Source organism: Leiobunum rupestre, chromosome 10 (genome assembly GCF_980474605.1).
Source record: "Leiobunum rupestre chromosome 10, qqLeiRupe1.1.hap1, whole genome shotgun sequence".
In the NCBI taxonomy this organism is placed as follows: domain Eukaryota; kingdom Metazoa; phylum Arthropoda; class Arachnida; order Opiliones; family Sclerosomatidae; genus Leiobunum; species Leiobunum rupestre.
The window spans coordinates 49032602-49057183 of record NC_143393.1 but is presented as its reverse complement, the minus strand read 5'-3'; the positions used below and the strand labels follow the sequence as shown (position 1 = coordinate 49057183).

Here is a 24582-nt window from a genome sequence, read left to right as displayed (position 1 = left end):
TACAGTGCTTTGCTTAATCTCTCATTTATTTATGATAAAATTAACAATTCACAAATCCCCAAATTTCAATCCAAGGAGGATCTCTGATGCATATTTCTTGTCTTTTATGACTAGATTATTGGTTATTATTTTCCCCTAAAATCGAGAAAATATTAACGTTGAAAATTAGCTAACTTTACTCGTTATCAGTACACTAGATGTTTATAATTTGTCTCTTGCGGGATCAGTAACTATCCCAAATGAAACACGTACCTCCGCAAGGTTGAGATACTTTTCAATAGAACGAATTACCCGTCAAAGCCTGGAAACATACACTTGGTTTTTCGATTTCAAATGTAAAAATTACACTCTGTAGTTACCTGAAAACCATATTTTCTTGTAAAATAACTGGTTACCCGAAAAATGCCCACCATCCGCGGGTGTGTATTAAAAATGTAAGGTGTAAATTTTGAGTTTTTTTGCCTCAGAGATAAGTGAGTTCCTTAAGTAATCTTTTTCTGTATAAAGGGTGTTTTAATTTGATCACCCAGGCATTTTTTTCAAAACCTATATAACCTAGAAATGTTAAATTTTTAGGATGGACACTATCAGGGAAGGTCGTAGTTATATGGAAAAATCGTGACATGGTTCACGGTTTTGGAATTTGTATTTTTAAACGCTAGGTGGTAGACGAAAACTGTCAAGGAACAACTTGAAGAGCATACTCGAAAACCTTAAATGAAATTGGATGGTCGGAATAAACCAATTTGTCACTGAGATATTAGGTCATGAAATATAACAAGTTGGTAGTAGGTGGCCTTAGCCTTTTCACAACTAATTTCAAAAGAAACCTATTTAAATTGTAATAATTGTATGACTGTTTAAAATGAACGTTTTTTAAACTAATTGTTTTATTGGTAATTAATTTTGAGAGAAAAAAACTATTTCCGAATTCATTCTGTTAAGGTACACTCGTTAAAGCGCAATTAGAAGAAAACAATAATAATTGAAAGGCCCTGGATGTCGCAATTCTCCGATCTGTAAAATATAAAATTTAAGTAATTAAAGTAATAACAAAAGAATAAATAATTGGCATTTGCCATAATCAGTGGCTGTCAGCGCGAAGGTTTATAAATGCAATATACCGGTATGAAGTACGAACTGGAGCTCATCGTGACGGGATGATTCAAATGCGGAAGCTCAAATTGTATTCGCAATTCACCCTTTCCCATAGGGAACATGCTGACCAGCTAATCCGAATTATGATTAATATCAAACAAATAGGCCATTCAGAGCGACTATTACGTTCGAAACATGTTATAGGAGATCTTTCAATGTTTTTGTAACCAACGGGCAACGGGACAGAAACGAAACAAGTCGTTGGTAACGACCCCTCCTAATTCAAATCCTATCTACGTTTTCTAAACTTCATATTTGAATACTCCTATCGTGATAAGCTTCTGATACGAAGTAGGGACAGAAATCTCTCTGAAGGGATTAATACTCGCGAAAGTAGGTATACGGCAACTGGGATAAACAGCGCAGTGCATTGGTGAAACCAGGCGAAAGTTTCCAGTCTATAAATACAGGTTATGATTGCCCTAAACGAGGGGTCCGACATAACCTAAAATCCCGAACAAAATTTAAGTTAAAAATAATAAATGCAAATCCCAGAAATTCCTTCCCATAGACTTCATATGGAAATCGTGGTATTGATTTACTATTCTCCACCACTCTCCCCCAATTCGGCTTTCCGTTGCTACGCAACTCGTTTTGAAATTTTTAATGTTTACGCGTAAAGCTTGGTTTCCACCAGCACGCGTCAAAAAGCGACACTCAACTTTGAAACGTGCAAATGTTTTTACGCGCGACAAAAAATTAACATTATGACGCGCTCTTACGCGCGTTGGTGGAAACCAAGCTTATCTCTTTGCGGTTTAATTGACGGATTTTGAAATTACGTTTTAGCGCGCGACACTACAGGTACACGTCTTGGGCTCACAGCCTTCTTTGCGTGCTATTTTGACCATAACATGTAGAGGTATTTTCACGCGCAAAATGAATGTCAATAGTCGCAAGCCAGATTTTTCGCACGGTACTGATGAGTTCCAACTAGGACGAAACCGGTCTACCGTTGGAAATTCTGGGTATTTATTTAATATAATTTAGTTTTTCACTCGAAGACCTATTTGGTCCGAGTTTCGCGTCTTTGTTTGCTCGAAGACCTATCGGTCCGAGCTATGTAAGTTTTTAAATTTTCTTCAAATTTGTTTAGGGTTTAGCTTTTTTATCCCTTTTTATAATGGAATAATCTACTAGTTCGCTAATTTTATCATTGATTAACAATCCGAAATCTCGTGCGCCAACGAGGTAAATGTTCAAACCCTAAAAGAGATTTGCCCGGCTTAACGGGGCCGCGTTCACGCTATTCCGGGCCTCGGCAAGACTTGAATCCATTAAAATTACTTACTCTCTTCTCTCTTCAACTACAATCAAGGTGTTTCGTAACCGGAACTATTTTCCTACAAGAAACCAACATAAATGTCAAATACTAGATTGGGGAGAAGGTGACAAGATTGCGGAATGTGTCCCAGAACAAATCCCCGCCGCTTTCCAAAGATGGACAGTGTTGGGTTTGATTTGATTAAAATAAAATACTATATTATTTGAAATACTATTTTCAATACGTCTATAACATTTTGGAAATTTTATTTTTGTTAATGAAATCTCTGATACGCTCATTTCGAGACATTTTGCTAAAATTAAATTAATTAGTGTCAACTGCTCTAAAGCCCAGTTCACACACTATACAATTAATTGGGCCACTTAATTGAATCCAAGTAATTGTAAGCAAGAAAATTGTACAGTGTGAACAGAAAAGGTTGGAACAATAGATACAATTTTTCTGTTCACACTATTCAATTTTCTTGCTTACAATTAGTTGGATTCAATTAAGTGGCCCAATTAATTGTATAGTGTGAACTAGGCTTAAATGTTCTGGTACATTCCAATACACAATGAAATATAATCCGTTAAAAAATCTCACTTCTTCAGTGCGTTCCTCTTTTGGGGCAACACCTGAAAAAAAGAAAAGTTAAATTTAAACCAACTCTTCTAGAAAAAAGCCAATGGCGTCGAAAAATTTAGGAGTGAATTCAGATTAAGCTCCTTCCTTTTTAAATCATACAATCAAATCTGGTTAATTTTCCCAGAGTCAATTGGCTAGAGCCTTGGACAAATACACTACTGGATTCTAATACCCCCTTCTGCGACATATTTCCAGCCAAATAGTTAACTGGCGCGCGATGTAACAAGGGAACACCATTTGGCCTCGTATCTTTGGCTGGTCAACTCACGCTCTTTGTATTTGGGGTGAAAACGTTTCGCGATTCACTCGATAGGATCGCTGGCGAGCAATGCAATTTGAAGAATGTTTGCCGTTGATTCCGCGTGTCGAGTAGTTTATTTTTGATTTGGAGAACGCTGTGGGGCGTTGGGGACTTTTGATTTTTGAAAAAGTGAAAAGATGGATTCTAATTAAAGTCCAGAGAATCGTTTGAGATATTTGAGCCGAATTTGACGTAGCTCCTCCTCTTCCATCACGTGACCCGGGTATTCCTCCGGGCTTCCGAAAGAAACCGTAGTGGCAGTGTTATTCCGAGCGACTTTTCAATTTTATCTCATGCAATCGCGGGGTTTCCCTTTTGTGATTTCTTAAGTAATAATCAGCTGGGCTAATACCCAAGGCACCACCTTAGGCCGAAGTCATCAAGCGACTTTTAAAGCCATGAATTCAGGTGGCCGGTCTAAAATGCGTAAGAAGGTGGTGGCCAGCCCTTCATACCACGCTAGCCCACAGCTCCCTACAATCACTATTACCGTTAACCTCGAAAGGTTTTTATGGAAGGGGAAACCGCAGAGCTCGGGGGAAAAAACCTCTTAAACCAGCGGGGAGATAAAGTACTATTACTAGCTGAAAACTATTCGTGAGTTCTGAACCGTTCAACCAGTCCCCATGCGCACTATTCGGCAAAAACAAATTCTAGAACTACCCAAATGCAAACTATTCGCAGACAAGAACCTCTTGTTGAACCATTCGGAACCGTTCTAACGGTACCTGCTCAAGAGCAAGTACTGGCCGGAACTCAAGGTTAAAATCTCTAAAATTCGTCTGCACATCGGGCTGCGTACGTCAAATCGGACGATCCTAATTTGAATGACAACTATTCGTACAAAAGTTCTGAACTATCCAGAACTTTTTCGTGACGTCACAGCTCGGTCCTGGGCCGTTCTGTTAACGGTTCAGAACTCACGAATAGTTTTCAGCTATTGTATCTTTCCGGGGTTTCCCCAGAATCTGAACGCAAGATACCAGGGACATTGGGGATTGGTCTTTTTAAGGGGATTGGAACTTTGAGGCGGACAACTTACTTAGAGGTCGGTAACGGTTAATCATTATCCATGTTTAAATGGTTTTTTTTCGGGAAAAAATGTAAACAAAGAAATTTACCGGTTAAAATTTCGGAAAATGATTAAAAAACATGAATTATTCGTAAAATTTGAGCTTTTTATCGAAAAAAACGTCGTTTTTCCGATTAATTTTACAAATTTATCAAAAAATTAATCGGATAATACAGAAATATAAATTACTTGATCAAAACGTTTTCGAATAATTTTGAGACCTTTATCTATTGAATAAAAGTTAACCATCCCCGACCTCTAAACTTACTATGTTCTATTACACTAATTATTTAGAGATTGATACTGATTGTACACTATAGTCTTTAGACCAAGTAGTGCTCGGCATTCGATTAATTTTTATCCATGAATAAAATAAGCTCGGCGATATTTAAATAATATTTATTTAAATAACCAATAGTTGAATAAAAATTGTGAAATGTTTAAAAAATCGAAAGTGAATAAGCCTATTATTTAAATAAAACAAACAATTATTTAAATAAATACCACTTTTATTGAAATAAATGCTTGGTTGCGTAAAAAACATAATTAAATAAGTTAAAATGATATTCTTTTTACCAACGTTTTTTAAATAAATCGGAAAATTTGTGGATAATGAATAAACAATTCCGAGCACTAACTGAAATTATAACAAAAACAGTTCTTCGAACTGAAAAAACAGTTTAGAGCTCGTTAAATGTGCAGCCTTAAAGGGACATATATTATTTTTATGTTTGATTAATATGTCAAATTCATTTAAAGTATTAAAAAATATTCCTGAGAACAACAGAATGACGTCATTCCGCCTTTCAAATCACAGTCCACTGCTCCTCCAATTTTTAACACAAAATCTTTTATCCAATTTTGCCCACAAAGGTATCCATATTTATATTTATTTTCTTCCCTACACATTTAACATAAAAGTTTAAAAATTTATTCTTATTATTATTTTATTTTTGTTGCAGATTATTGCAATAAATAAATAATAAATAATAATAAATTTTAATTTTTTTTATGTTAAATGTGTAGGGAAGAAAATAAATATAAATATGGATACCTTTGTGGGCAAAATTGGATAAAAGATTTTGTGTTAAAAATTGGAGGAGCAGTGGACTGTGATTTGAAAGGCGGAATGACGTCATTCTGTTGTTCTCAGGAATATTTTTTAATACTTTAAATGAATTTGACATATTAATCAACAATAAAAATAATATATGTCCCTTTAAGGCTGCACATTTAAAGGGAATATAACCTGCAAAGCAATCTTTATGGAAGACCCCTTCAATTTTTAAAATTTACCTGTACAGTGGCGCCCAACATTTTTAAAGCTAAAGGCAAGAGCGGCCAGAGCTGCAAGCGTTGGTGTTCCACACCAAATACCTGAGGTTATATTCCCTTTAACGAGCTCTAAACTGTTTTTTCAGTTCGAAGAACTGTTTTTGTTATAATATATGCCCATTTATGAGACGTGGGGCTTTACAAGAATTACATCCCAATTTTATAATTTGTTAAAATATTAGTGCTTTCTAAAATTAAAAATTAAATGTTTGTAGTGTCTCTAATAAAAGTGCCGAACTAAGGCCTGCATAGAAAAATAATTTAAAACTCAAAAAATATTGTTATATTAGTTCAACCACATTAAACTTATTACCTTTGCTGCGCAAATACTCAGCCCGTCGTTTTGCCTCCTTGGCATTTCAAATTTTAAAGCTCGAAAATTATTAGTTGTCAAACTTAACAGCCGTCAAAAATCGAACATTCAAAAATACTGATAGTTTAGTTCAACCAAAGATAATACGTATCCTGTATTCGATATTACGGTGCTTTTACATTGACTATAAGCCATGAAGCTGTTACCGAATTCCAAGCGAAATTCCGAAAAGTCGGGCTGCTAAATTATGCCAGTGATAATACCCAATGCCCAAAATTTTAACCTAACTTTTATTTAAATCGATTTAGAATTACCAAATACCGTAAAGTGACAAAACTTAGGTTGAAATGAAATCCAACTATATTATTTACCTTTTATCATCGAAGATTTGTTCGTTTTAAATCATTATAGATGTTTAAACATGTTAGAATATGAAAATTAACATTTCACGCGGGCACGCGGCATTAAAGCCGCCACCAAATTTAAACCCGTTCCCGTTGCGCATGCGCGCCAAACTGAAACTTAAGAGGGAAAATGGATGCCTCGAAACCGTAATTTCCTGGCTTCAAAAACTTATATTTTCTCGGCGTTATTGATTAAATTATAAATCGGGAAAAGACGGGCCTATGAAGTGAAACACGCTGATTTTAAATCAGTTTACAGAATTAAAATACGACAAGTGGTTGAGGTTAGAGCGCGACCCAAAAAAGGCCTAAAAGTATCTCAAGCTGAGTTGACGTCTTCCACGACCAAACCGGTAAATTGCCAATATACGCGCAGCAGATGTGGAAATGGGGGGAAAAGATGAGCTCTAAATATACTCCGCGGGTAGATTCATCATGGATTCATGATCCTCTAAGCCTTGGCTATTCACTATTCAGATTCCCATTTTCTCACGAGATCAATAATTTTCCATTTATAATTCGCGTTAAAATTGTTTTAATGTTGAATATCCATTATGGATCGGTTTCTAATTAAAAATAAAACCAATTTACTTTACGATGAACAATGTTTATGTAGGGACGTATGCTGAAATATAGACTTAGTCGATAATTGAAAATAACGGTCTAAAACGCCGCCGATCAGTTTAGTAAAATATTTTCGGCGGCGTAATTGTCGGCCATTTTCGGTATGGAGATACAGGCCGGAAGGCAAGCAAAACTGCCAGATTTTGATAGACCGAAAACGGCCAACTCTCTCAAATGTTTTGGTTTTCAAAACGAAAATTTTGCGGTGTTAGGTCACTTTTACTCGAGGGTAATCGACTTTTACGAAGAGCTTGGCTCAAAAATTAGGAGCAGATTTTCCTTTAACTACGAGTTTTTAACGAGAGTAGCTTGGTTAGAACCAAGAGAAACCGTTTCCGGTAATATACCAAGTCTGGTTCGTTTAGATAAATATTTTTCGAACAGTTCAGTCAAACGAGTTCGAACATTTTAATAGAGTAACTCTCCGGAGACCTCTTTTTAGGGGTTTTCGAATGAAGTGTCAAAAAATAAGTTGTTCCCAATAGTTCTTTTTATAAAATAACGTGGCCTTCTTGTTGAAATGTTGCTCTTACGTCACAGTCTCTTACTTTGACAAGCCTACGAGCGCGCGCTACAGTCGCGAGGAATATAGCTTTTTCTAGAGCGCGTGCAAATCGCTCGTGCGAGGAATACACTAATAAAGCTGGGTCTTGTGACGTAAGAGCAACAGTTTAACAAGTTGGGCAAGACCACTTTTTATTTTATAAAATCAACTATTTGATCCAGTTTTTCAAAGGCGCTTATTTCTTTACCACACTCAAGGGCAGATATTGAGATTTTTTTCTCATTTAAACCTAATAAAAACAGATTACTGGAATGCACTCTCAACCAATACGTGTAATGGTTTACTTTTAACTAAAAAGCATTTTAACTAGGAGCCTAGCGATTCATTTAAAAAAAGAAAATTCCCACTGATTAGTTTTTTATTTTGCAACTGGCAATTTCTTTTCGATAGATGATAAATTAACCAGGTAAATATGTTTCAATGTATTCCTTTTCTTATTGGCTTATACCGTGTAACCAAAAATTGTGCAAATAAATTTCAACAAAATTTCGAAAAAAAAGTACAAATTCTAGACTCATTAATTTGCTGTTTTTTAAAATCAATCTTCGCGCCAAATTTAAAAAAGGAAGAAAATTTGTTTCATAGGTGGCGCACTGAGCGGAAAATCTAATAGAACGTTTTACCTCAAAACTGCTTCAAAAATATGTTCTGTGATTGGAGGAAGTACGTTCCTGAAATCACCACTTCCAAAATTCAATCGATTTGATTTTTTTCCGATTAGTAGACGTTAAAATAAATTACCGACTTCAGAAGGCAAAAACTATTTTTGGGCTCTTAGCTCATCTCTTGCTGCCTAGGGCCCCGCACAGGGTGGGGTGCATTTGGCCGACTCCTCATTTGACCGACTTTTCATTTGGCCGACTGCTCATATGTCCGAATGCCCATTTGGCCGACAGCTCATTTGAACGACTTTTCGGTCGGCCAAATGAGCAGACCATTTGGCTGACTACTCATTAGGCCGACTACTCATTTGGCCGACTACTCATTTGGCCGACTACTCTTTTAGCCGAAATTCTGGTCGGCCAAATGAGCAGCCCATTTTACCGACTACTCATTTGACCGTCTGCTCATTTGGCCGACTGCTCATTTGGCCGACTGCTCGTTTGACTGACTGCTCGTTTGGCCGACTGCTCGTTTGGCCAACTGCTCGTTTGGCCGACTGCTTGTTTGGCCGACTGCTCTTTTGAACGACTGCTCATTTCACCGACTCTTATACCATAGCCTGTCCTTCTCTATGTCTTTAGTGTTAGGTTGACTTATAGAAAGGGCAATGATTTCTAAGTATTGGCGCCTGATGGCGCCGCGCACTCACTTCGCTCGAGCGCTGGGGGCCGGACCGGCGCCCCCCCAGCCCCGTTCTTTATAACCAAGCTGGGCCTTCTAAAATGCGACCTAGAGCACAGTACCTAGCCAAACGCACCTAGTATCGTCCAAATACCAAATGAGCAGTCGGCCAAATGAGCAGTCGGCCAAATGAGCAGTCGGCCAAACGAGTAGTCGGCGAAATGAATAGTCGGCCAAATGATTAGTCGGCCAAATGAGTAGTCGACCAACCGAGAAGTCGGCCAAACGAGCAGTCGGCCAAATGAGCAGTCGAGCAAATGAGCAGTCGGTCAAATGAGCAGTCGGTCAAATGAGTAGTCGGAAAAATGAGCAGTCGGTCAAATGCACAGTCGGCGTAACGTGTATTTGGTGGTCGGCCAAATGAGAAGTCGGCCAAACGAAACTCTCCCCCCGCACACCCTAACGCCGGTCCGCGTTTTCCACGTCTATGATGATTCATCTCAATTCATAATTTGCCTTTCAATAAACAAAGTTTAAAGATTTAGCTAAGCTTATAGTAAAACGAGCATTTTATCAAGCCTTAATTTGGAAATATGGCGATCAAATCGGATCAATGTATTTAGATGGCGCCTCGTGCTTCATGAAGCATCGTGATTAGTGTCTGCTATAGATATTTGTCTCTCGGCAACAAACAAAATACAGTCCCTGTGGCGTCTGCGCATGCTCAAATATCAATCAATTCGGTGTTCCCTCCCTGGTTAACTTCTAGTTTTAAAAATAAAAACAACAGTATTTTAAAAGCCAAGATACTTCATGGTTAAAATTTTTTTTTGTTTATTTACATTGTCCAGCTTTCGGGCCGCGGTCCCTTTTCAAGCCGAGAGTTACATTTAAAATTAATGATTCTAGTTTTAAACTTTTGATCCAGCCTCATTTTTTTTACCGTCTAAAAGTAAATGTTGATTTCGAAAATATACTAAAATCTTGTTTTGTTTGCGACCATTTAACCTTGAAAATGGTGATCTCGACCTTCAAAATGGCTATATTTTAAATTTGGAAATTTGGGCACCTCTTTTTTATATGGCCCGAGATAGGGCCATACTATGTCTTTAATAAGACTTGGATTCTAGTAAAACAAAAATGGGCGTCACAATTTTGGTCATAATTTGTGCAAGGGTGAGAATATCGCAGAATAAAGAACATTATAACTGTTATATAATACATTTTGTATATATTATTAGTATTATTAACAAGTCCAGCTCCAAGCCAAGGATTCCAAACTTTCCAATTCTGAAGATCGCCATTTTGAAGGTCGTATCGACATTTTCAAGGTCGAGGTCACGCTATTTATTAATTCTTTTTAAATTTTACGGAGATGTAGATCTCCGTCTACTTAAGATCGGCCATTATCGGTTGGGCTTCGACAAGGGTGTTCTTCGCCATGTCAAAGCTGATATTGTGACGTATGATTTAAAGGTATGGCTTTTTTAGTTGGGAAATTTCTAACAGATCCCTTTGAAGCGAAAAATATATAAAATATATCCATACCTGTGGACGTAGTTCTGCCACCAATCGGCTAAAATGAAGTAAAATAGAATCGTTTGTAATAACAGTATCGACATTCCGCATGTCTAGTTCAAAATGCGCGCGCTTAAAGAGGTTCGCACCTTGTCATTTTTAGCGCGAGCTCCTTTAAGGGGAAGCTAACTTACAACGCGTTCTGTTGACAGAATGAGTACCAGGTGAATTTGATGGCGATCAATACCCGTCAAAAAGCGTGTTTGATCTCAAATAAAATAAGTACCTCCAGAAACTAAGCGAGAGTTCATAACAGTCAGTTTTATATTTAATAATTTGCCATTAATTCCCCAAAGTTAAAGCTTTTTCTACTTTTGATAACGTATTAATTTTCAATAAAAAATTAGTTGGCGAAGAAGATTCCTCGTTATCTGGAAGATACCTACAACACCAAGCTCGTATGTGTGAACTACGTAATCAGGTCGATAATGGTTTAGGGATCCAAGAGGTTTATAGGGCCTGTAATTGAATGACTACCAGGTGAAAACGCGTCAAGGCTATAAATTGCTTTAGCTGTCAAACGAGAGTTAACTTACCGATTCATCCAATTTAATTTTTGAATTTTTTGTAGCCTTGATAGAGATATCATCTCCGGCAATGAACGGACGGTCCTGGGACCAAAATAAAAAAAATGGCTTTATTCAGTGACTTGCAATGTTGCCAAATTAAATTTTGTGATATTTGCAACTCGATTTAGTAATTTCAAAAGTGACTTAACTACCGAAAGTGTACCAGTTCCTATATTTCCCAATGCTAAAGATTTACTGAATGATGATATCGGGAAGAGCGCGTAGAACGCGAGACTAGGATGGATGATGTGCCCATGCACTTTCTCAATTGTTCTTTCGTGCTTTGTATGAAAACGTAGATAGATGGCTGTAGTTTTTCCGTCGAAGGGGAAAATATCAATAAGCCTGCAAGCATTCTCCAGCGCTTCATTAGTTCTAGGAGCGCTCACCAGGCGTCACTGTTTCTACTTTTGTGCTACAATCTCTCCAAAGGTTTAATTCGCGTGTAACATTCAGTTCAAAAACGCTTCCATTGACACACTTTCGGTAATTTCTTAAGGTCATCTAGATGAAACTATCAGAACTTCAGTATTATGAACTTCACACTGCGAAAATATATTTTCAATAAAACTGCTGTTTAGAATTGTACGATTTGTCGTTTTCAAATTGTTTGTCTTATGACAATCATCAAATATAAAATGAAAAGTATTTGGTTTCAAAAATGTATGTATATTTCCCTCAAAGTTTCGATCACCCTTGCAAAAGTAAGAAGCTACTATTTATATTCGGTTGGGATGTTTTTGGGGCTGCTAGTTTCAAATTTAGCTACAAGTTGGTGCACTGAACTTTAGTAAATTTCAGTAAAATTTTAGTCTAAACCATGAAGACTGCAATTTAACTGCATCTAATTTATAAACTACAAACTGCATTCAGTTTGACTGTCAAGCATCTAGCAATTGCAGTTTTCTGACTGCAACTACGTACAATCTTTGATAAAGAGGCCACTATCGCAGTGGCGGGGCTGTGGAGTTTTTAAAAACTGTGCCATTTCTCAGTCGATGTAGTTCGATGGAAATAATTACCTTTAACCTCCGTCCCCCTTCTTGGCCAACACCTGAAATGAACAATTGAAATCTCATCAATTTTAAAAAACACTATTGTTCCCTCATATACGCTCGAAGCGCGCTACTGTTTGAAGTTCCACATCGAAAGGACCCCGCACATTTAACATTAGGAATGGCTCTCGGTTAATTTTTCTGAAATTTGGGTGCAATATAGTTTTCGTCATGCTGAACACTGTTTCAATGAGACGAAACGCTGTAAAATGTACGGTTCGGCCACTAGAGGGCTTCGAAAGTCAAGAAATCGGAACAGTATTTGTGGGATTTTATTCCTGAAAATAGGAATAGTTTGCAACGGCGATACCAAAAATATCAGTCTTGCGGTAAAACAATTAACCGAAAACAGTATTTTTTTTAAATATAAGCCAATATTTTTATTGAGAAGGGAACGAAAAAGCGCCACCTGTTTGAATTTTTACCGCAAGACTGATATTTTTTGTAACTATTCCTATTTTCAGGAATAAAATCCCACAATTACTGTTCCGATTTCTCGACTTTCGAAGCCCTCTAGTGGCCGAACCGTACATATTACAGCGTTTCGTCTCATTGAAACAGTGTGCCGCATGACGAAAACTATATTGCACCCAAATTTCAGAAAAATTAACCGAAAGCCATTCCTAATGTTAAATGTGCGGGGTCCTTTATTTCGATGGGGAAATATTGTTTCGTTTGAATTAGAGGTCGGGGACGGTTAATCGTTATTCATGTTTAAATAGATTTTTTGCGGGGAAAAATGTAAACAAAGAAATTTACCGGTTAATGTTTCGGAATATGATTAAAAAACATGTATTATTCGTAAAGTTTGAGCTTTTTATCGAAAAAAACGTCATTTTTCCGATTAATTTTACAAAATTTATCAAAAATTTAATCGGATAATACGGAAATATAAATTACTTGATCAAAACATTTTACGAATAATTTTGAGAGCTTTATCTATTGAATAAAAGTTAACCATCCCCGACCTCTAGTTTGAATGTTATTAGTAGCTAGGCCGATTGAGTTAAAAATGTTTTGAAAAATTCATAATATGCTTTCTAACTAATAGCGATTTGCATTGGGCTTCTCCGAGCGCTCTCAGATCGCTCCGGAAAAAAATCGGATTCCTTTGGTATCCCTGCCAGCCCGGAGCTAGAGGCCTGGTGTCACAGTCAATCGGGATCAACCACTCTATAAGGTAACACGCAGAGATCGCTCTATCACACATTCGACTGTCCTAGGACCAATTTTACTGTTTCAGAAGTTTCATTTACGGCAGGTGTGTCCGAATTTCCGAATAAAAAGTCGCCATTTTTAAGGTCGTAGTTGAAAAAACAGAGCACTTCGAAGCGGGAATTATAGGAAGTATAAATTTCGAAAAACCTCTTCTCTCGTCCGGCCGACCTCCAATCGCCTAAAAATGAAAAAAATTGATTAGATTTCCTGAGGTTTAAACTATTTCTTTGAAATGAGGATTATTTCACTTTCGTATCATCGCAATGACACCAGAAACTTAGTAGTCAATCCGTGGGTGTTAACTTACCGACTTTTTAAGTTCAATCTCGGATTTGTCATCACATTCGATAGCTATTTTGTCTGCCATCTGTCCCTGGGAAAACCAACGTGCTTTTAAGCCATGCAATTTACCATGACCCTTTTAACAGTAACAGTTGAAGAGTACAATACCGCGGCGGCCATCGCCACTTGAACTAGACGCCCCGCGATGAAAATTTGCTATTGTTCAATTTTAGGTGTGTTTTTAGCCAAAAAGGTCGCATTTCTAGAATTTGGCCTCGGCACCACACCCTTGTTACACCACTGTTTACGTAAACACATGAAATTTTTTTAGTTCAGGAATGATTAAAAAATGACCAATCGAAACCTAACGGCTAAAACAAAACCAAATCAGGTTCGTATCTCATTGGTTCATTGCAACTGTCGTCTTCCAACGCGATCGAGTTGCTGGTTCGAAGGTGCCTCATCCATGATCATATTTGACCCTGATGTAACACTTCTCCCAGATTTGAATGATCACATGTTTGACCAAGAGGTTGGTTTGAACTATATCCAGTGGCGTAACTATACAATCTGAGGCCCGTGGCAAATTCTTTGGATGGGGCCCTCCCAGTAAAAATCGTCACATTTTTAAGTACCTAGGTACAATATTTTGTTAAAAAAAGTTAGGCTATTTCTGAACTCGCGGCTGCTTGGGCCGGGGCCCTCTCGGGTCGGGCGTGGCATTTTGCCAGCCCTGCCACCCTATAGTTACGCCACTGACTATATCATTTAAATTTCCCCGTCCCTAAAGTAATTAACTTTCACACCCACTTAAAACTTAGTAAAATAGCGAAGAATATTAATACGAAGGTGAAAAGGCAATGCATCAGGAAAATACTTAATTTATATTGTTCAAATGCCAAAAGTTATTTTCATTCTAACAGTTTGGAGTTATGTTAGAATAATACAATATTTACTTTTTATTATAATCAGAAAATTAAACGTTATTTGGAGTTTCTTAACAGTAATTTAAAGGAAAAGTCCAGGTTGGTTAAAACTTGGGTCTATTTGAAAGATCATGTCTAAATATACTCAAAAATATCTTGTATCTTTTTTTAATGACGATAAATTAATTTTTAAACGAGCGAAATTTACCCGCCAAGCAATCTGCCATTTTCTTTCGCGGTGACGTTTTAGGACTTTAATCACGCGCTGTTCACGCTATAACAGCGCTTTGTTCCCCGCGCGCGCTTGCTCCGCGTGCGGTCTGCGGAGGGAAGGCGAAAGAAAATGGCAGCTCGCTTGCCGGGTAAATTTCGCTCGTTTAAAAATTAATTTATCGTCATTAAAAAAGATACAATTTTACGACTGATATTTTTGAGTATATTTAGACATGATCTTTCAAATAGACCCAAGTTTTACCGAAGCTGGACTTTTCCTTTAAATATCTTAATACAAATTACAACTAAGATAAACGTGAACACGTGCAAAAAAGTATATACGCACTAGGGATGCAACGGTTCCACTTTTTTTGGACTATCTCGGTTCCGGATCCGGTTTCGGTTCCTAAATTTTTGCTTTATCGATGTGAGTAATCGGTCGCGAATGTCATTAAGGCATTAACAGTAACAACAGTTATCATACGAAGTGTATTTTAGTCTTTAGAGTCGTTTATTAATTTAAGATACACAAATCCACAATAATAAAATGAGAATGGTTTTGAATTTTTATAGGAGTACTAACAACGAATGCATGTGGTACTGTTTGACTACTATGAAAATTGGCGGGAAAAGACACAGTTGAGCTTCTATAAGCTTTATATGCTTTTAAAATGAGAATTTGAGATTTTGAAGATTTCAACTGACCAAAAAGTTGAAGAGGCAATAATATTAGTTGCCCCTCCCAGCAAAATTCTAGGGAGGGGCATTGCCCCCTGGTTCCTACGCCCCTGCCTCATTTCATTGAAAAATGTGAAGACGGGATTTCTATGACTCGTTTTGATTTCAGTTGATTATATCGTTCTAAATGGAGTCCATATTATTTCGTTCAATAAGCATTGTCATTTGTGAAATGTAAGCAAATGAAATTTTAGATTTTCTAGACCAGCGGTTCCCAAAAGGTGTTCCGCGGAACCCTGGGGTTCCGTAAAAGGGTCACAAGGGTTCCGAGAATTCGCAGCGCGGCCATCTTTGTTTGTGTCAAGAGTTTAAGATGAGTAAAAAAAATGAGTTGGGGTTCCGCCAGAATTAGGTGGATAATTTAGGGTTCCATAGCAAAATAAAATTGGGAACCGCTGTTCTAGACTGTACACAGTCCCATAGGCGATTTGGGGGCCCCTCGTTGGAAAGACCCCCCCCCCAACCACATTCCGGAGTCTCCCGGGGCGTTATTTACGCCACTGGCTTTTCTGCTTTTTCTCCTCTAAGTCGGTTGCGAAGGGGATAAAAAATTATGCTTGCCCATTGCCCGACAAAATAATTGCTCGGAAGGCACACTAGTGCCTTAGCTACATATCTGAAATTGTGTCGAGTTTTCCTACTGAAGGAAATAAAACTAAAACTATCGCGGATTATGGCAGTTTTTAAAGCAAAAATTTGGAGGACGAGCCCATTTTCAATTGAGGATACGTAAGTGTGTGTCAGTTGACAGTTACGTAGAAACCCACATAGAGTTATCTGAGATAGGATAAAGATGAGCTTATATGAAAAACTTATAGTAAATTAGTTAGTTTAATTACTTAATTTCAACATGCGCTAAATATTGGTAAATAAAATTATAGAACCGTTTAAAAACCATTTAAAACAATGAAAAACTCGGTTCCGGTTCCGGTTTCGGTTATCATTTGTTTTATAAATATCGGTTCCGGTTCCGGATAAGGATAAGGTTATCAAATTTTTATATTATCGGTTCCGGTTCCTAGAATTTACTCGGTTCTTCTCGGTTCCAGGTCCCGGTTCCGGTTATCCGTTGCATCAAGAATGTATTGAAGTTACTAAGAATATTGGACTACAGGATTATGATTCCCATCCTCGCAGCCTTTGGAGTAGAGAGCTGCAACGGAGCGGAAATTATTCCGTTTCCGCGGACTCCGTTCCGTTCCGCGGCGCTGGAACGGAATCGGAGCTAATTTATAAGAAAGTAGAGGAACGGAATGGAATCGGAGCAAATTTCCGAAAATTTGTTGTATCGGAACGGAATCGGAGCAAAATTCCTAAAAATCGTTGTAACGGAACGGGATCGGAGCAAATTTCCGAAAAATCTTTGTAACGGAACGGGATCGGAGCAAAATTCCGAAAAATCTTTGTAACGGAACGGGATCGGAGCAAACTTCCGAAAAATCTTTGTAACGGAACGGGATCGGAGCAAATTTCCGAAAAATCATTATAGCGGAACGGGATCGGAGTAAAATTTTCCAAAACCTTTGTAATAGAACGGGATCGGAACAAAATTCCGAAAAAAAAACGTCATATATTGAAGCATGGACACTGTTTTCATTTCTCTCTTGGCTGCTGATTGGGTCTCCCACTTTTCCAGACAGTGAGATCATAATCCCCCTTCTTCACCGGCTCATGGGAAACATAACTTCAACTGAAGCCTTTTTCTCTACGACAACGTTGGGTACATCAATGCGAAGAATCGCAAAAGGTACAAACGCCGTTTAGCGAAAAGGGGGAATAAATTGGCGGGGTGACCCAGCTTGCCGTAAAGTTTTAGTTTTACATTCAATTCTATATAAATAATAATTGTTTCTGTAAATTTCTGTATTCAGGTAAATAATAATTTTTCCTCATTTTTCAAGACTATAGACTCTTAAACGCGCCTTCAAAATCGACCGCCATTACCTTACAGTCTACGGGGAGGGTGATGAGAAAACCGGTTTTGGGGGATGAAATTTCTGCGGTAGATGACTGGCTCGTTGGTTGTCTGTACGATAATGGCGGCGCCCAGTAAACGTTTCTAAAAAGAGTGTATACTGAGGGAAAGCAAAATATTAAACGGGAGCGGAAACTGAGCATTAAGTAATAAGCCCCATTTTCATGCTCGCTGGTAGTGGATAAAACTCAAAATTTGCTTCCGCCACTCGCAAGCGTGAAAATAAAGCTAAAATATCTGTTTGAAACAGATCGACGCGGAAAGTGATAAAGTGTATAGCTGAAGCGGATTTTGTCGATTTTTACCCGCTACCAGCGAGCATGAAAATGGGGCTTTATAGACGATTAATGAAACGGAGCGGAACACGAACGGAAATAATATCGGAGAAACAAACGGAGCGGAAACGGACGGAAAATATTGACGATAAATGAAACGGAGCGGAAACGGACTGAAATGATAGGCGACAAACAAAACGGTGCGGAAACGGACGGAAAAAATGGGCTTGAAATAAACCGTAGCGGAAACGGACGGAAATATTGGGCTAGAAATAAACCGGAGCGGAAACGGACGGAGATATTGGGCTAGAAATAAACCGGAGCGGAAACGGACGGAAATAACGGACGATAAACAAAGCGGACCGGAAACGGACGGAAATAACGGACGATAAACAAAGCGGACCGGAAACGGACGGAAATAATAGGTGATAAACTAAACGGACCGGAAACGGACGGAAACAACGGACGAGAAACAAAGCGGACCGGAAACGGATATATGTACCATAACGGGAAACAAAACGGAGCGGAAACGGTGTGGTATTTTCGCTACTCTGCAGCTCTCTACTTTGGAGCTTAAGTTCGTCTGCTTTCCCATTCAAGTTTGCCATATGGTATAACCTTGAATGCGCCTTAAATGCAGACGAACTTTCTCCACAAAAGCTGTGAGGATGGTACCAGGGGTTAATGCTATGCTCAAATATTCTTAGTAACCTCAATACATTATTGGTTGCATCCATAATAAGCACACGATATTCGGAAAAATATATCACTTTTTGAAAAAGATAGAAGGCGCCACCGCCGAATGATAAAGTTTACAGTCAGTGAAGCATTTGTTCCGCGTAACCCCGATTTCTGAAGCTGTAATCCTCGAACATCTTTTTAAAAGTTTTCCATACATAAATTACTAACAATTTTGTTGGTAAGGGAAAGAGAGCTTTAACATTGCAAAAGGGTCGAAAAATAGATAAAATACAAATGAAACTGAAAACATTGGCAAACTTTTATTTACAGTAAAATGAAATTACGAAGGGAGATAAAATGGAATTCGTGAAAGCCAAAACTAGATGGAAATATGCCGAGCGAAGAATCGGCACTTCCTGGCCAAACAAGCACCAATTTCCCAGAAACAGAAGTCCATTACGACCGCGGAATTCTGCGTGGAAATCTTGGGACTTAGGAATGTCCAGAATTCCACGTTACAGTACCAAATTTCCGCAATTAAATTCCCTGACATTTCCAGGTTTTCCCTGACCAAATTGCCCAATATTCCCTGATCATTTTTGTAGAATTAATGAATGGTTTGAGGTAAAAATCTTGAAAAATATTTTCTTTAAAAAATTTATTTGCCTGATTTTTTTGGGGTCATTTTAAAATTCCCTTACTTTTTGAGACCCTTTTCAAATTTTTTAACTTTTCCCTGACATTTTGGAATCATTTTCAAATTCCTTGACTTTTCCCTGACATTTTGGGAATCATTTTCAAATTCCTTGGCTTTTCCCTGAGATTTTGGAATCATTTTCAGATTCCCTGACCTTTTGGAAAACTTAAAAATTCCCTGACTTCTTCCCTGACATTTTGGAATCATTTTCAAATTCCTTGACTTTTCCCTGAGATTTTGGAATCATTTTCAAATTGCCTGACCTTTTGGAAAACTTAAAAATTCCCTGACTTCCCTGACATTTTGGAATCATTTTCAAATTCCTTGACTTTTCCCTGACATTTTGGAATCATTTTCAAATTCCTTGACTTTTCCCTGACATTTTGGAATCATTTTCAAATTCTTTGACTTTTCCCTGACCTTTTGGAAAACTTTAAAATTCCCTGACTTCCCTGACATTTTGGAATCATTTTCAAATTCCTTGACTTTTCCCTGAGATTTTGGAATCATTTTCAAATTCCCTGACCTTATGGAAAACTTTAAAATTCCCTGACTTCCCTGACATTTTGGAATCATTTTAAAATTCCTTGACTTCCCTGACATTTTGGAATCATTTTCAAACTCCTTGACTTTTCCCTGACATTTTGGAATCATTTTCAAATTCCTTGACTTTTCCCTGACATTTTGGAATCATTTTCAAAATCCTTGACTTTTCCCTGAGATTTTGGAATCATTTTCAAATTCCCTGACCTTTTGGAAAACTTTAAAATTCCCTGGCTTCCCTGACATTTTGGAATCATTTTCAAATTCCTTGACTTTTCCCTGACATTTTGGAATCATTTTCAAATTCCTTGACTTTTCCCTGAGATTTTGGAATCATTTTCAAATTCCCTGACCTTTTGGAAAACTTTAAAATTCCCTGGCTTCCCTGACATTTTGGAATCATTTTCAAATTCCTTGACTTTTCCCTGAGATTTTGGAATCATTTTCAAATTCGCTGACCTTTTGGAAAACTTTAAAATTCCCTGACTTCCCTGACATTTTGGAATCATTTTCCAATTCCTTGACTTTTCCCTGACATTTTGGAATCATTTTCCAAATCCTTAACTTTTCCCTGACATTTTGGAATCATTTTCCAATTCCCGGACCTTTTGGAAAATTTTGACATTCCCTGACTTTTCCCTGACCTTTTGGAAACATTTTCAAATTTCCTGAGTTTTCCAGGTTTTCCAGCTCGTTTACGAACCCTGAATAACACGATAGAGGTGGTGGTAGGGAGAGGGAAAAATGGTTGACTTCCTTTTTGTCAAAAAACCAAATTAACACAAGTTAAAAGTTTGCTTCAGGCGCCACACCGTCGCTACGCCATGGTGTGGGGCCGTTGTGAACAAGTACAAATGAAAGCCCACTTTTCACTGCCGGAAAATGGTGCAAAGATAATTTTTTAAGCTATGCATATTGCATAACCAATAGCGCAGTAGCAGATTACAAACAAAAGCAAACGTCGTTCGAATGCCTGCTTCGAGTAACCCATAGGCGTATCTCTTATTCGAACAAATTGATCACTCCTCACCCACCAAATATATTAAACATATTTTGAACAAAGGGTGGGGCTTATCAGCGTTCCTAGGGAAACATTCCAACTTCCATCAGGTTAAGGTAGCAAGGTTAAGCCAACGAAAATTGGTTAGACATTATATTTGAGGTCGTGTGGGTTAGAATGGTTTCGTTTGTGAGTTAGCGATATTGTCAAACATGGCGGCGGTTTGAACTAACGACGCGCATTACGTCTGATGTTTCCAATGGCCGTCATGATGACGTCAAAAGCGGGCACGCAAAACGTCACACGGTAGAAAATGTTGATATAGATCACTCACAAATGTTATGATGAGCGTTACTGAAGTACCCTGTTCAGAGGCGGATTAATCAATAGACTGAGTAAGGCCCGGAGGGTCCCTAAAAGATAAGGGCCCCGAAACGAGGCTAGAGCCCTAATAAAGCACTTGCCTAGAAGTTAGGCAAGCAGAGTTTGACTTTGACAATGTTTAGCTTAGGTCATGTCTCGTCATCACGAGATTTTGGTATCCATGGTAATATTTTCAATATCGCAAAGAGTATTTTATTTACAGTCCACTAATTGTATGTTCCTTGTGAAGCAAGGTATCATTGAATTGTTTTCTATAGAAATGTTATACAGATTAAAACTTGTATTAGATATCCCTAAAATCCGCGGATGTTTTGGCCAAGATTTGAATGTATCTCAAGCTGCAGGCAGAACAGGACTGCCGCCATTACGCTATGATGACGATGCGTTCTTAATTGGGCTTCGTCATTGGGCGTTGTATCTTTGGACCGGCTTCGGATCTTTAGCCGTGCACGGCTGCCTCATTGCCGGATTAATTAGTAGGAAATGAAAATGTATAGCTTACCACTTCTTAACTATAGCTTCTGAAAGCTCCTTCGTTACAACGAACAACAATTTCAAGTCTCTCGTAACTCGCGAAACAATACCGTTTGAATCTTTGAGCTCGTTGAATCTTGTTTCTAAGTGAGAGCACTGATAAGACCAGCTACCTTTTTCAAAGTTATCCAATAGATTAAAACTATAGAGGTATACACTTGGAATATCTAAGGTTCCATTGGGACGGTGATACGAAAGCGCGTCGAGAAAAAGGCGAGGCTTAACTACGTGAAATTCATTGGCTCGAGGTTTGACGCGAAAAGAATGCGTCGTCAAGGTAACAAATAGGCGATCTTCCCGCGCAAAAAAGGCTTATAAAACAATGGATTTAAAAACCTCAATTTGTTATCGTACTTAATATTTTGAAGTAATCAGTAGCGGCGCCAGGATTTTTGGAGAGATAGGCCAACCATTTGGACGCCCCCCACCACAATGTTTTCAATTCCGTTCACGTGGATTATTTAAATAGTGCAAGTTTTGTGTAAAATGGGTACGCGTCGAAAAAATTAGAACTAATTATGATTTTAAACATTACTTAAAACAGAGTGTGTGGTGATCCTTTTTTAAGTACCGATAACACCAGGGCGTAGGAACCGGGAGGGGCAGGGGGGCAATGTCCCTCCCTAGAATTTTGCTGGGAGGGGCAACTAATTTTATTGCCCCCTCCAACCTTTGGCCAGTTGAAATCTTCAAAAGACTCAAATTATCATTTTAAAAGCATATACAGTTTGTAGAACCTCAACTGTAATTAAATTTGTCTTTTCCCGCCAATTTACATAGTAGTAACAAGTACACTTGCATTCGGAGAAGCTACACTCCATTAAAAATTAAAAACCATTCTCCAGACCCCTTTTCGTTTATCTTTGCCCCCTCCAACTTCTAGAACGTTCCTACGCCCCTGGATAACACTTATTAAATGAGTGGTTATTTAAATATTTATACTACTGAACTCCAGTCTATCAATTTACATCCATTCCTTCGGTAATTCGCATGTACATTCCTTACATCAGAACTTACAACATTATGAAAATAAATGTGAAGTACGTTTAAGAACCATTTATTTGTAAAGTTAAAATTAAAGTTACAATTTGGACACAGTAGAGCTCGCAAAAAATGAAAACTAAAAAAAAAACTACTGTCAAAGAAAAGTTACTCGTACCTTCGAAAGGAATAAAAACAGCAGTGTCGTTAAGCGAAAAATTAATAAATAAATAAATAAATAAATTATTTTGCAAATAAATTACAAAATTTTCTGATATATAATAATTTGGAGGCTCATATATTAAATTTTAGAGGCCCCTTAAGACGACTTTTGGAGGCCCCTTCCAAAATTTCAAGTAGGCCCAGGCCTACCCCGGCCTGTTGCTGGCGGCGCTACTGGAAGTGATTATAACGTTCTTCACGAAAGAAGTTTAGTGATACCTAATTTCAGGTATTTGTATGGTTATAAAAGAGATAATCAGGTAAGCTAGTAATATAATAACCATGACTAAGCTTAATGACGAGTTTTCGTCGAATTAGGGTAGCGAGGCGCCAGGCGCGAGAGTTTTTCTCGTGAGTTTTCCCGCTTCAAGACACGCCCGTTTCTATGAGCCTCATCACAGCCGTAAAAATATTCCAAGTGTATACCTATATAGTTTCTTGATATTAGTAGAGACAATGCCGCCATCTGATGTTCATCACGCAAAAAGCGATCTTAAAAAAGTCTTTTGGAAAATAGAGGTATTTTCCTCTATGGTCCGTTTTTTTAAATTTTGGCTGCTGCCGAGGCTGGAGCCACATTAAAAACCTATGCGATCTTGGATTAATAATAGAAGCTAACGCTTCCTGGATATAGCACTACCCTGAGAATGTGCCCAACATTTTTCCCACGCGTCCTAGCGCCATCTATCGGTGGACGTAGCTCAAGCGGTTGTGACGTAGTTTTTCAGGCAAACACTTTGGGGGGGGGGGGGGGTGTAGGAAGGGTGTGGAATTCAAACGGTTAGAAATTCAAACGAGCACATAGCTGAGCAGCAACCAAAGATAATAAAAGTGAATTGTGTAAGTACAATTATGACTGTAGTTTACATCTGCCCCAATACTAGTTTTGGGTGACGTTGGGTACGCGACGATTGTATTAATAGTTGTAGACTAAACTAAGATTTTAGTTTCTTATTATCTTATAAAATGTTTTCTATTTGTCATTTTTGTTTTTTCTCCAGTATTTGTTTTTATTCTACCATAAGGTTAGGTTAGGTTTAGGTTAGGTTAGGTTAAGGTTAGGTTAGGTTAGGTTAGCAATTTCTGGTTCTTTTGTAGCTGATTCGTAATTAATTACCTTGTTTTCCATTGAAACCAGCCATCTTTGGCTCTTTGTAGCTTCTCCGAATGCACATTCCCTGTTTTTCATTGAAATAAAAAATTTCTGTTTCTTTTGTAGTTATTCCGTATATAATTACACTGTTTTCTATTGTAACAAGCCATTTATCGCTCTTTTGTAGCTGCTCCGTATTTAAATACCCTGTTTTATAATGAAACAAGCCTTAGTTTAGTTTACAACTATTAATACAATCGTCGCTTACCCTACGTCACCCAAAACTAGTATTGGGGCGGATGTAAAGTTTGTAAACTACTTCCACAATTATTTATTTAGCATGAAAAGTTTTGTTATTCCTTAAATTAAAAGATACTTAAACGGTTTTAAATTCAGAATTTTTTTATTTATAACATACAACGTTTAGGATGAACTCTTCCTCCTTCTTCAGTTATAAATAAATATATTTACCCCAACCATATTTGGCCTATCAGCGTATCGGGAATCACTTTTGCCAGACGGGTACGCGCAGTTTTTATTTCGCACCATTTTAATTTAATGAACTCTGACTAACAATGGAAAACTAAAACGATTAAGCACAACTAAGAATTTGAAAACGCGAATCCGTTATTATTAGCCAACTAGTCACGTGG

General features: G+C 37.8%; 1 protein-coding gene across 3 annotated transcripts in view; it reads right to left on the bottom strand.

The window, feature by feature from the left end:
- Positions 1-866: 866 nt before the first annotated feature.
- Positions 867-24582, bottom strand: part of LOC149926112 (uncharacterized) — a 68109-nt gene continuing 44393 nt past the window's right edge. For all 3 annotated transcript variants that reach the window (XM_090162018.1, XM_090162019.1, XM_090162017.1), the window contains 7 exons: positions 13533-13563; positions 12135-12166; positions 11080-11154; positions 10514-10541; positions 3026-3057; positions 2450-2501; positions 867-1017 (listed from right to left, as the gene is read on the bottom strand). In XM_090162018.1, coding sequence (XP_090018144.1) covers positions 2472-2501; positions 3026-3057; positions 10514-10541; positions 11080-11154; positions 12135-12166; positions 13533-13563 — 228 coding nt within the window. In that variant the 3' untranslated portion in view covers positions 867-1017; positions 2450-2471. The remainder of the gene's footprint in view (positions 1018-2449; positions 2502-3025; positions 3058-10513; positions 10542-11079; positions 11155-12134; positions 12167-13532; positions 13564-24582) is intronic.